At 31.8% G+C, this 14,628-nt stretch overlaps 1 protein-coding gene across 3 annotated transcripts in view; it reads right to left on the bottom strand.

Moving 5' to 3' along the window:
- The window catches only part of LOC127707777 (uncharacterized), a 42,420-nt gene extending 36,854 nt beyond the window's left edge, over nucleotides 1-5,566 (bottom strand). Inside the window, exon 1 of one of the 3 annotated variants that reach the window (XM_052212539.1) lies at nucleotides 5,405-5,566. In XM_052212539.1, the coding sequence (XP_052068499.1) occupies nucleotides 5,405-5,473 (69 nt within the window). In that variant the 5' untranslated portion in view covers nucleotides 5,474-5,566. Of the gene's footprint in view, nucleotides 1-1,102; nucleotides 1,598-5,404 lie in introns of those variants that run through there. The other 2 variants (XM_052212538.1, XM_052212540.1) reach the window with 2 other exon arrangements.
- Nucleotides 5,567-14,628: the final 9,062 nt, after the last annotated feature.

Genomic DNA, 14,628 nt, shown 5'->3' with positions numbered 1-14,628 from the left:
AAAGATTTAGATTAAAGGAACTTAAGGCGTCGTAATGGGGATGAGGTAGAGGGTGCAGTAGCCTCTAATTATTTTTTTTCCAAAATTTGTTGAAAGACAATATCGAATCTCAATAAACTGTAGTCTAACCTATGTTTTTCCAATTTTCCTACCTTACACTGATGTAAGTACTAGCAAGTTATCGCTTAAAACATGAACAGAGCCAAACTAAAACACAAAAATATCATTTAAAACAAATCGACTAAACACGTATAACTATTACAAAAATGACAATACAAGATACAATAGTGTATTCTTTACCAAGCTTACAACGATACATTCTAGTCTTAATTCTTTGAAGAAACACGACTGTTGTAATAAATTTTATGTTGTTAACAAGCTGTACATGTCAATGGTTACAACAAAACGTCTATCTAAGATTGGAGTTAAATTGTATATATAAAATAATGAGATGTGGTATGATTATCAATGAGACAACTATTCACGGAGATTTTAAGCAACTACAGGTCGCCGTATAGCCTTCGAATTGAGCTAAGCCAAAACCACATAGTAAGCTATAAAAACAATATAAATTTATGTGGAATATAATGACAGTTTTATTTAAAATCTTTCACTCTAAAGTAACCTCCTGATCAATCAATCAGTCCAGGTACCTACAGCTTCATCTAATTTTATATGCTGCGATGTGATTGAAGGAGAAGAAAAATCTGGTTAAGTGTTGAATTTGATTATTAACTAATTTTTTAGGGATGTTTAAACTGTAAAAGGACACCAAAGAATTTCTGTTTGTCTTTAAGAATAAGTCCAACTTTATTTGGTAATCTCTGTTTCCTTAGTCTTAAAGATAGGCGGAAGGTTCCAGGAGATATCAAACACAAGTTGAAGACAAACAGGCTACACCATGGCAATAAAACAAAAACACGAACGACATAAAGACAGACAGCAGTCTACAAAACATGACATAGAAAACTAACGACTGGGCAACACGTACTCCACCAAAAAATACCGGGATTATCTCAGATACTCCGGAAGGGTAAGCAGGTCCAAAGATATGATAATTTGAAGTGAATGAGCAAAAGTAAAAATTGAAAATAAAACTTACCAAAGCTTGCATATTGGAAGCATATATAAGTCGTCTAATATCATTATGGTAGTTAACAATCATTAATTTATCCCTATGTGTCAATTTTACACTCCTTCCTATTTTTCTTGAAAATGTACACACATAAAACAATATTAATTGTACAAAAAACACTTTCAGTAGCTTCTGCATAATTCTTGTTATCCGCTGATTAAATCCTTGAAATTAAAATCTATCGTTTGTCATTTAGAAAAATAAAACTTTTAAATCATCCTTTTAAACATGTTTTAAACAGTAAGTGTTGACACTGAAACACAGTACATATGCCATCGAACGAAAACATAAATTTCAAAGCGGACTTTAAACTGAAATTAAGTAACACCGAAAACAGTAGTTGTTGGAAATGCGACACTATGCACGTTGTATATATCAACCCTTTGATGGACAGATTTACCAACGATTTAATCTGAACTTTGATAAAACAAGCGGTGTCATAGTGTATTTAAACTACCTAAACGATAGAGAGGCGTACACTATATATATATTTTACAAACAAGGGATGATAAAATTAACTTGTCGTTTAGTTTTACCTTGAAGTGCATATATATTTTATAAAGTTAATGCAATCGCCAAAAACTTACTCGGGCGTGGAATTATTTATTACGATAAATATCATTAATACGATTATTCGCATCAATGTCAAAAGGAAATTTTGTGCTGTATTTAAAATATTTAAGATGAAATTGTTGATATTCTCAAGACTATTAAACGGTTTGATAACGATTATATATTAATACTCTGAAATAGATAATTTAATAGACCAAAATACTTATCGAGGTGTGATTAATTTTAATTAAATGCACGATCATGACTTGTTAATTAAAATGATTTAAAGTGGAATGGTCAATACAATGTAATTACTAGGTACCACTTTAAAATGTTATATATACGATCTATATAGATCTGCTATTTTTAAGCATTTTAATCTCATATGGTATGGTGTATCAATTGTTGGCTGCTTTTTCTTTCATCTTTTTATCATATAGATAAAATATACAATTTCCAATGCAAACGAACTACTTGTCTATAAGGTTCATGACCTTTTCATCAGATTATAACAATATTAAAGACGCTAAAGTACAAATGCATAAACAGACTGAAATGAATAAATTGAATGTTATAAGAAGAAGGGGATGCGGTATGGTTGCCAATGGGCATCTTATCCACAAAAGTTTATCAAAAGACATGGATCTAAGCAGATATAGATCATCATACGGCCTTCAAACATAAGCAAAACCCATACTTACTGCCAACCTATAAGAGGGCCCGACATGACAAAATGTGAAACAATTCAAACGAGAAAACCAATTGCCTCGTTTATGCTTTATCAATAAATGAAAAAAATAATAAGACAGCAACCGACGAAAGACTGCCATTTTTATACACTAAAACAATCATACGGGAGCGTTGTGTACGTTTTAACGACCGTTCAAAGTTGAACAGAATTTTGTCAAGCATGTTCTCATATATGTTTCGAAATTAGCTTTTCATTCGGAATTGTGGTTATTAAGCTTTGTAAAGTATTTGTTTGCTGTTAAAATTCTCCAAGTCTGTAAAACGCAACCTTCTCTAAATGTATGCTAATATATTTAAGTTCCATTGACATTATTTATCTTTGTAAAATTGTTTGAAGTATAGCAGTGCAATGCTTATAAGAAAAACTGGTAAAGTTGGCTTGTTTTCACTCTTGGAATCTCTGGCACGTGGTTTTGAATGTTTTTTCTTTAGTATAATCTTTCTGTATCAACTACGTGCTGTAAAAATGGCAACAACCAAAAAACAACTGTAAGACTTTTAAAGATCGCAAAAAAAGAAAGTTTTAACTTAACATAGATCGAATGTATGCAATACAAGAGTAAAGGCAGAAAACTGAAAGTGAAGACACCAGCATATATTAACACTGTATATACAACTTAATTCTCTTATTTATCTGTACAGAACATCAAATACATGTCAATGAAACTGCTTACACATACCCCATCTGGTTAACATTAAGTGAGATGGATGTAGTTATAGCAGCATCCGTTGTTTGTCTACCTGCAGTATAAAAAAGTATAAAGACTGGTGTCGACATTTCACCTATTTCATATGTGATATTTGATCATGATGTGTGTTTGAAAATACATAACCTGTATACAGGATTTATGGTGTTGCAATACTTTGAATTCAAAAAGTATACACGCGAAATATGATGTAAAGAACACTAAGAGTCGTTTACCGACGGCTTCATATTTGGTGGCTGATGTTTTACGAAATACTGGATCATATTACTGGGTCACAAAAAGTAAATAATACATTTTAGATTTTACCACTGCATCAAGTGTGATACGATATTTCTCCTCATTAGATATTGAATGTTTAAAATTTAACTGCCGAGAGAGAATAAATATCGTATCGTACGAGATACAGAGATAGAATCTGTTACTCTATTGAATGAATTTTTAAGATGGTATGTAGGCCAACTGTACTGTATACCTTCTTCTTTGATTATCTGCAAAAAATCGTGATCTTACTATGTTGCATCATCAGACATGGTGGTCTTTTTTTCATAACATCACAATCGCGAGAAAAGAAAGGAAAGTCGACGTCATAATTGAGTTTTGACCAACGAAGAACTGAGATTATTTGAGTAAACCGCTCGTTCAATAAAAAAAATAATGAGGCTGATAACGGCAAGGTCATAAGATCACTATCCCTAATGATATTGAAAAGATAGCTTAGCCTATAATTGACGTAATTGTCAAATCATAACATTAAAAATCGACATTTTAAAACATTTCAATTTATAAATCTGTTTGCAGGATAAGGCTAGACAATACAAAAACATACTGAATTCAAAGAAAGAATATGTACCAAAAAGTTAAAATCGTTTTAAAAAAGTATTGTAACAAAAATACCGAGTTCCACTGGTAAACTTAAAAAGGGGGGAGTCCATAAAAACTGACAAAATCGAACGTTGGACTTTATCGACCAACGGAACAAATGGAAAAAAGCCGTCAATTTCCTGACTTGGTACAGGCATTTTCTGCAGAATACGGTGAAATAAACCCGTTTTTTTTTTAACTAGCTAAACCTCTCACTTGTATGACAGTTGTTTATAGTTCTGTTATATTGATAAAAATTGAAAGAGCAACCCAAACAGACATAGTATGTAAATGTGACAATAATTGGGTCCAGCAGCCAAAACTGTGTAAACATACATTACAGACATACAACACAAACCGACTAAAAAAATTCAGCATACATACAACTAAATCTGACAAAGACATCAAACAAGTTTTCGTAGGTGACATACAGTATAAAGTATACACTTTGTCAATCAAGCACAAATTAAGTAAAATATAAAGACAAAGATCAACAAAATGAAAACAACACTGTAAAAACATCTTGCTTCCGAATTGCACATTTGGACCCACCTGCAACAGGAACACCCAAACCAAAAAAAGCCGATAGCTGGATGAATAAATACCGAGTCACATCAAGCGTCATACAAAAAGGAACCCAGTAATAGCACAAATAAAGGGAAAACTGTTAAGTAAATAAAAAGATACACAACTTTAGCACCTATAATCTATAACTCAAGGCCATCTTGTATTATTTGTAAAGTAGACATTGAATATTTATCTATTAGGTCTTGGTACTTTCCGGTGAATCTCTTGAGAAAAAAGGAAGAGACGTTCTTCGACAAAACCCTGGCTCATTAATTTTTTGTTCCGACATCGATGACGTTCTACAAAGTCTGAGTATCAACTGCAATATCGTAAGAGTTGAGAAATGTATACTCCATACTCGGGTGAAGTTGGTATATTGCTGCTTAGGTGTGGAAAATTCACAATTTCACAATTGAAATCGTCTTGTTTGTCATAGATTCTGGTACTGAGATTACCGCTGTAGTTGAAAATGGACATCACGAAGAAGTAATAGAACAATGATTGATAAGCTCCGGACAAGGCAAATGCACTTTCGATGGGAAAATGGTGATTTGAACCACTTTTACGGTGCGCTAATAGTTCCACTTGTACGACATGCATTCAGATTTAGTTTTAAATCTGGCAAAACCAAAAATGCACATTTAATTCAAGTAGCAATAGTTGTTTCTTCAACTAACATTTCAAAAAAGTCATGTACAAACACACACTTATAACAATAAGCATAAGATTTTTTTCTGAACAGATCATCAAATTTTAAGGATTAACAGCATTAATAAAAATGTACAGTGGGAAAACAAAATATAAAAATAAATAATTTCCTTTCATAACAAACCTTGTAATGTTTTGCCGGAACGTTTTTAGCGATGCAGCTTTTAGTTATTACGTAATATAACTTGCACATTCACACGTAGCAAGGTTTATCTAGTTTTTGCGTTCTCAGCATCCTTTCTGATCTGTATAAATAAAATGTATCCAATTTAGGGATGGTGAAATAAATTTTCCAACTAATTTATTACCAGACATTATAAAAATAATGTCACCATCTCTCTTTACTGTTTTGTGTGAATTCCTTTGAAATTAATCTTTTTCAAAAACATTAAAGAAAGGCGTCGATATGTATCCTGTAATTTTATGCAACATGCAGTAGAATAAAGCAAACAAATCTTTAAACGTCAATCTCTATTTATACACTTAACGAGCTCTTAAAAGAAGATATCATCTTCGTGTATAAATATGTAATTAATGAAGTCTGCATATAATATTGTCCTCTTAAAATACCTAAAAGATTAACTCAACTTTAATTCCAAAGAATTTCTAAACAAAGATTATTTAAATGGTCCAGACTACATTGGGATTTGACTATGTTACATGGAACAATAAAACTGCATGGTAATACCGCTAATGATAAAACGAATGCAAGTAATACATGTACATGCACAACATTGTGTTTTATGGCGTTGTCTCATTATTTTCATATTTCTAAATAATATGTATTTTATTCAAATAACTTAAATTCATTTATTTGCAATCCCACAGAACACCAGATTGAGATACTCAATATGCAAGCGATAGTGTTGAAGGAATATTGCTACATATAAATGATTCACGAAACCATCTCATCCTACACTAAATACTTTAATTGTCCTTTGATTTGCTCTGAAATGAACCTAACTTAAAGATGGTCGTGGGAACTATGATCAATCATTTTCATCACAATGTATAAAATAACACTTAATGCGATAGTTGTCCTCCAGAGGTCTTACTTTTTGTGAGTTGTTGTTTTTTTTGCCGTACTGATGTACATGTATACCCATAACCTTCTTTTATTTATACCTGAATTAAGCATTGCTCGTTTCCACAATATTGCATGCAATGATATATTCAAAATCAAATGGAACAGATACGAAAAAACATTAAAGGCAAACCAATTTTTTTAGAGAAAACCCAAACAAAATGGTTCTCTCAGAAAGAACTACGTTAAATACAGCAACTCCGATATGTCGTTATATATTGTAAACACAACGTTTAAAAAACGTATTACAGTATAATTCCTATAGATGCAAAATGTCAAAGTTTGCTACTTTTTCAACGATTAAGATATTAATTTCAAAATAAATGAGGTTATTTTCTTTTATGTTTATAAAATTTCTCTGTAAATTAAAGTGTATTTGCTTAAGACATTTTGTGTTTGTGCACACGTATAAGAAACATATTTCAATCCAACAACTACATAGTTAAGCTCAGACGAAATCACAGGTGATTACTAATTGTAGCAATACACATTAATAGTTGGTTGTCACTACATGTAAGAAACCTCATTTTAAAAATATTCATGTTGCTAAGCCTTTTTTATTACTAGTATATTCGCCTATGGTCATGTCAATTTCCATATTTCAAAAAAAAAATCATTTGGTTCTTTACTTTCAATTGGTTCGGATTACTCCATCTTAATTTCCTGTCATCAATTTTTTGGAATATTTTTTTTTCTTTAATTTGAATTATGACCTTGTTCATCTTTATTACAGTTTATAATTTTTACTCATTTCTTATTATATACTAAATTCATGTTGAGATCAATAAGAATGTTACATATCTCCAACAAACCTATGTCTTCTTTGTGTTTATGATTTGTGCTCATAGCTATAAAAGATCCCCATGCATCGTTTGTGAAGAGTGGACTCGCACAAGTCTCAGTATTTGGCAGAATCTGCTAGATTGTCCGACATACCTAACTGTCCATTTATTTATTTAATGGTATAACCATTAAAATTCGTTCCCCTTTTTGACTCCCCTCCTCTTCTAATATCATCATCCAATTGTGCTTAAGTCGGCAAAAGAGCACTTTTCATATCGGCAAAACCATTTTTAGACAGCGTAAGAATCAGCAGACTGGTTGATGATATATGCTAGTATGGATTCTATATTATGATAATAAGTGTATATTTCTGAATGTTATATTGCATAAATAGTTTTATCTTTAACTGAAACCATCTGTACCCAGGGAAAAATAAAAATTCTGAAATAGAATACGTCAGGGAAAGGTTGATGACCCACCTGTAACCAAATATGTACGTTACATGTTTTGCCAACATGGTTTAAACCAGCTGACAAATAACCTCATTAGTAAAACACTTTGAACTGACAAGAGCTATGTCAAACCCTGCTATAACATTACATGAAAAATGTGTTTACAGGGCAAAGGTATGGTATTTATTGCACCTATCTATTTAATGTTTTAGTTAAGTTGTTGCCAAATGCCCTGCCCGACCAGATGTGTATTGGAGGAAAAGGCATTAAGGGATATGTGTACATAAAACAACGTTCATGAGCTCATCGCGTTTATGCTTTGTTCCGTAATACTGAGTTTAATAGGACACGTTCTGACTATGAATTGGATGTGCCTTAGACGATACTTAAACATTCATAATACTTATTATTTACGTCTTTTTTTGTGCATGTCAATAGTAATATACTCTCTCTCTATCATAATCATAGCGGCGTCAATTACCAAGTGGTCTAAGTAGTTCATGTACATTGATCACTAGCCTCTTAACACTGAGGTTGGGAGTTGGAACCCCGCTGTGGCAATGTGCGTTCATCTACGATCTTGATTGACTGGCGTCCGGAAAGCTGTTTAACCCACCACGTGCTGTATGTACCGGTCCGAAATCATAGTTGAAGACTGTACGGACACCTGTTGTTGCCAACTTCTACGTCATTTTGTCTATGGTGAAGAGTTGTATCATTGGCAATAATACCAGCACTTCTAATGATTATAGGATTGTCAGTTTTCCTGCGATGGTCAGTGGTTGTCTGCGGGAACTTCGGGTTCTACAATCATTAAAAGTCTGACCTCCATTTAAATAGCCAAAATTGCTAAAAGGGGCGTTAAACACCAAAAATAATCATCAATCTCTATGCATAATACGTTAGGTAACTTATGTTAGTTTGCTGTCTCATTGACGTTTACTGCAATCTTCTTCAATTCATTTACATGTACCTGTCACTATGATACTATGTCAATACAAATCACATCGTTTGTGTTATCGTCAATTTATATTTATATTTATCGTATAACTCTAGTGCTTTATTGTGAGTTTAACTCTATTTCATAAAAAGTAAAATAACAAAATAACAAAAAAACGGACTCCAAGGACAATAAAAAACGGAAAGTCGTTTATCAAATGGCAAAATCAAACGCTCAAACGAATGGAAAACACCTATCATATTCCTGACTTGGCACAAGCATTTCCTTCTGTAGAAAATGGTGGATCAAACCTGGTTTTATAGCTACAATGTAGCTAAACCTCTCACTGGTATGACAGTCGCTTCGAATTCCATTATATAGACAACAATGTGTGAGCAAAACAAACTGGCATAATAAGTAAAAATGTCAAAAATTGGTGTACAGCAGTCAACATTGTGTTATAATCTTAATCTCTGAAAACAAGTAACTATTTCAACAAAGAAAAACAATTGATTTGTCACTTTTTAGATCATCCGCTGATATCCGGGGTATGCGAATATCGACTATTGGAACTCTGTTTGCCATCAAATTCTGACAATACATTGAATATAAGGAGATGTGGGATGCATGTCAGTCGGAGGGCAACATGTTTCAAGATTACTTTCTCCATGGGGTATGTTCTCATGCAGTAACTATAAGGGATACCATTAAAATCGTACATGTACACAACGTACACATACGATAATTTACTTGTTTTTAAAGAGAAATAGTGTTTGTGTAGAGCAAAACTTTTTCTATAATATATATTCCACCAGGTTAAAACAAACTAATGAAACTATAAAAAAAATGTATTTTATTTAAATTGACAGCATATCTTCTGATAAATTTAAAGTTGTTTTAGTTTTTACTAACTGTAAATAGTGTGTGTACATAATTACAAGACGTTTTACGTTTTACCCTCAAAACAAACTAAAAATCTGAAGCTTCTCTATAAAGCCTGAATCAGAAATAATTAATAACTAACCATCTTGATTATGAGTTCATTTTAACATTATTATTATTATTATGGAAACTAAAAAATTATAGTTAACTTTCTGTTGATTATTGTCCGTCATTTGTACACTGTAGAATTTTTTTTGGGAGATACTAAGCGGCAACGACGTTCGAAGAAAGAAGAGTTCGGTTTGAGGGGGGAGGGGTGGGGGGTTGTGTTTCATCATCCTCGAAGGTTGGAGAAAACTAAACCAACTTGCAACCGAAAATTTTATAAATAAAAATAGAAAATTTTGATTAACCTTTAGTTTTAATGTATTTAACCGTATTATGTCTTCTATTGACGTTTGCGACATGTTTTTTTTTAAATATATATATGTTTGGTTTGGTTTGAAGAGTGAATGGCGATATTGGACACATCGTTATGTGTACACATAAGGTTTACGCTGTCATTGCAATAGTTTTATTTTTACATCTCAAAAGATACGGGTAAAACAGTACGATATGACTACTCACATTTAAATTTTCAAATAACTAGACCGAGTCTTTTTGAAATTTTAAAGACCTGCATACCTTATTTGTTTATCTAAATCGTATTTCAATAGGATGACACGCGCACATTTGTCTATCAAATATAGATTTAGATCTTATCACCACCTGACCATGACACGACTCGTCAACTTAAAAACTTTGTAGTTAATTGATACTGTTGTTTAAATGGTCTTGATTGTTTCGTAATGTTTACATAAATTCTTTGCATGTTTAAATTATACTTCTTTTCATAAAAAAGTTAGTTGAAGAATGTTAAAGGTTATTAGAATGAATAAAAATATCGATCTACATTTGGTACTTTGTCATGCAATCAAATATTTAGAATGACGTAAACGACATTACGAACGACGCCAAAAAATGACAGCCGTGATTAGGAATATTTTATCAATGGCTGACACTTTACTTTTGTGCAAGTTGAAATCGATATGGACACATGATTTTTTAATAAAGTAAAATATGTACATAGGTACAGACATAGTGTAAATGGTCGTTTATTATTATTTGGTTATAACGGAGCTTTATATACACAGCAATTGCATGCTGCTGATATGCACACAGGGACAACAGTTCAATATCGAAATTCGCGAATTCTTCAAATTTCGTTTACTAATCAATTTTATGTTTGAATAAAGTATTTCACTGCTGTCCTTGTTTAAGGACAGGGGTTGCACTAAAAGACAGACGTTTACCTGTGCTACATACTTAATTTTAATGTGCACTGCATTTTCCAACCCATGAGTTTGTAGTCAATTAATTGTCGATGTCTTATATTTTTTCTACTTCAATAAGGCCGTCATATTTTGCACAAAATATTATCATTTGTTGTACCTGGGGCCTTGTACAATATGCTATATGTAAACCGTGTCGATGGTAACATGCAGAAGTTTTTTTTCACATTGCCGTCCTTTTTGTCTTTTGTGGATTGTTACATCCATAATCATAATTATCGTATTTTTGTATACCATACAATCAAATATATGAAGTCTTACTGTAGGCAACAAAGGGACAATATAGCAAATCGAAAAAAGTCAGATACATGTAACTCCATGAACAATACAAAAAGACGAACTAACAACTGTCAAAAAGAGGATGAAAAAATACACTATACAGAAAACTTAAGATTGAGGAATACATACCCACGAAACAACTGATGAGGGATTTAGGTGTTGTGAAATACAAATGTTGAATACTTAATATGTACATGTTTGATGTATATAAAGTTTAAATGCAATATGTAACTGCTTGGAAGTGTACGACTGGTGTTTAATGGTGAAAAATAAATGTTGTTTTGGGATGAATATACTAAAATTGTACCACGTCTAGTTAAAGAAACGGATATTCATAAAAAAAAAAACGAAAAAAAAAAACCAACTGAAATTCAATAAATTGTAAAATACTTTTACAGAAATGTTATCGTGAAAACATGTCAATCACTTTTCCTTCTTTGATGAATGGTTAATAAACATGGACGGACACGGTTTAGATTCAATCACATGTTTGAACAACGACAAACTTGAAGTATTCTAAAAAGATCAGCAAAATATTTTGACTCATCATTATACAACTAAATATAAATGTCTGTTGCAATAGCAAAACTTCGATTATCACGAAATTATTTGCAGTTAAAAGTCTGTTTTAAATAGTTAGAACATGCTAACTCGAGCGAATCTGTAGTGCTCAACTACACCTACGCACATGTTTGAAAAAGATATTACATCTACGGAGAGAGTTAAGACGTTCCTATTATGAACAAAGTTACCTTGGAATCCCTAGATGCAGAAATAATATAAATTAATGCATTTCACTATTATCACATGGCCAGTGTCCAAAACTTATAAATAATAAGTTTAATTTAGCATGAAATATATCTTTGTACATGCGTCTTTTTTGTCTTTCAAGATTTATTACACACCTTTAACATAGATCAAACAAATAATAACAATTCTAGATAACATTATCAGGATCAGACCTCAAAAAGGTTAAATCCAAGAGGTACTCGTAGCTTATATCAACGCGAAGTAAGATATACTAATCAGACCCTGTGTCAGACAATGTGACAACTTAGTCGCAGTTATCATTTACATCAGTATGTTAAAGCTTTTGACACTGTATGCGGGTGGTCGATTACGATGCAGATAACCCTCACATGAATTGTCAGTATCTTCATTTTCATATCTTTAATTTTTTTATTGATTCTTTTTTATCCCCGATGCCAAAGGGACATTTTATTGTCTTGTAGGACAGTTTTTGTATTGTATGACAAAATGATTATGTTCAATAACACCTAGTATGTGCGCTGAAAAAGGTATGGATAATTTCCCTTGGATTTATTTCATACCAGGGGCTTTTTCAAAAAGTCTGTTGAAATACAGAAACTTACAGTATAGCACCTTCATGGTGTGTACTTTGAGGATCTAGAAACATTGTGATTTAGTTATATGCTTAAAGTTAAAGGATAATAATAATGTTGCAATTTTTGATAGTTCTTGGTAATTCTCGAGTATTGAAAACGCTAGATACTATGTACAATGCACATGTAATACTTTCATAAACACTGTGTTATAAATCATTTTGGTAACGCATGTTTTTCGATGTAAATTGCACTAAAAAACTGGTAAGATCTGCAATAATTGATCAAATTTGTCATTAACAGCAATGAATAGAACGGAAAAACGTTTGTACAAGTAAAATTGTTGAAGGATTGCAATTGAAATATTTGTAACGTATGTGATTTTATAATTATACAAAAAAAACTATGTCAGACATGGACAACTGTACCAACTACATGTATGCCTTTACTTGAAAAAGTTTTAACGTTATTCCCGTATGGCATATTTTATTTTATCTTATATATCTATTTACATGTATTTCTTTTTGCATATATGATTTGTGTCGTTTATGCCTTCGGCCGTGCAGTTTTTTATTTGTGTTACATTAAATGAAAATGGCAGGCATCTTTTAAAAGTGCATATTATATAATGTATCTTCTGATTTCATTTTTACGATGGAAAAAAATAACAAAAATCCCAGGTAAATATATTGCAGTATAGCCTTTTTTTAAATAGTGTGGAAAATAACCGCAAGGACATTGTTACACCCAATCACTGGCATGATGGCAGTGTTGATAATATCTAAATTGTTAATGAGAAAATCCAGAGGGCGTTTGTTGTGATAATCACTTTAGCAGGTGTAATAATAAGTCGTTATAATAAAATTACCGTACAAGTTTGATTTATAATAGAGCATTCCCTTTTTCAAGCTAGATAGGAATATCTTTGTATGTTTCTCTCTCTCTCTCCCATTTTATTTTATGATCGATAAGACAGAGGTAGATGAAATAATCACAAAGAAACCCCAATGATGGCTAAATATTTGTTTTATCTTATTAGATACTCAAAATGGCATTAGCTACGATTTGAACAACAATCGAAATTTGATTTTGTTTGGTTTCAATAGTTTATCAAAGCTGAATATTGAAATAATGTTTCGCTATTATTCAGTCAGTTTAGAACATTTTTGTCAAAATAAGCTAAAACAATCGTTTTCATGCGACCTCAATTTGACCTTTAGCTGGAGATGGCTTGCGCATATGTACAGCATCAGTGATCAACAGAAAAGGTTAATTTGCAACACTGAGTTGTAATATATTATACAAGGGAGCAACCAAGAAGAACCATTTCTTTTACTGATTAGGCCCACAAAAAATAATTCTTATATTATACACGTAAAATGATGATATACATTTTTTTTTTCAATCTATGACATGAAATTAAACAGACCTAGAAAAATCGTCATTATTCGATTGCACGTGTTTATCTATAAACTTTTAACAGTTTACTACCAAACAGAATTCATTTTAGCATACAGGTTACTGTATATTTATAATTTGAATCCCATAGGATTTTATTTTGTCCCATGAGATTTTTTTGTCCCATGGGAAAAAATAAGTCCCACGAGACTACAAAAATTCAATGGGACTGAAAAAAATCCCATGGGATTCAATTTAAAATCTCATGTTTTTTAAATTCAAATTGCAAAAGAACTTTATAGTCTAAAGCTTAAAAACTTGGTATTTAATGAATCCCATGTTATTCTGCCCATTTGGTTATTTACATGACACCGTATTAGGCGAGTGACATTTTTCAAAAAGACGCCTAGTTAACGACTTTAATGCACCCACCTAACATACGGCTATATTATATATCATTCGAAAGCTTATTACCTGTACTTTCTGTTTTGCCCGGTCGTCAATAATTCGTACGGTGCAATTTTCGTTAAATCAAGGTCAAAGGTTAAAATTGAACATTCTTAAATTCAGAAGAAACACCGACATAGCTAGATAATACAATTAATTATCTAATTACTACCACAATTTGATATTAATAAGTATTGTAATTTTCATTGTTATTAATAAATGTAATGGCAGTATTACAAATCTATCTTGAATCAATCCTAATCCTATCTTATTTTTGGGAAATATTTTTACAAATTCATATGTGACGTCACTTTGTGTGTTTTTTTAGAATTTCAAATGAGACGTCACT

Source organism: Mytilus californianus, unplaced genomic scaffold (genome assembly GCF_021869535.1).
Source record: "Mytilus californianus isolate M0D057914Y unplaced genomic scaffold, xbMytCali1.0.p SCAF_7, whole genome shotgun sequence".
Classification (NCBI taxonomy): Eukaryota; Metazoa; Mollusca; class Bivalvia; order Mytilida; family Mytilidae; genus Mytilus; species Mytilus californianus.
This window is presented reverse-complemented; position numbering and strand designations above follow the sequence as displayed.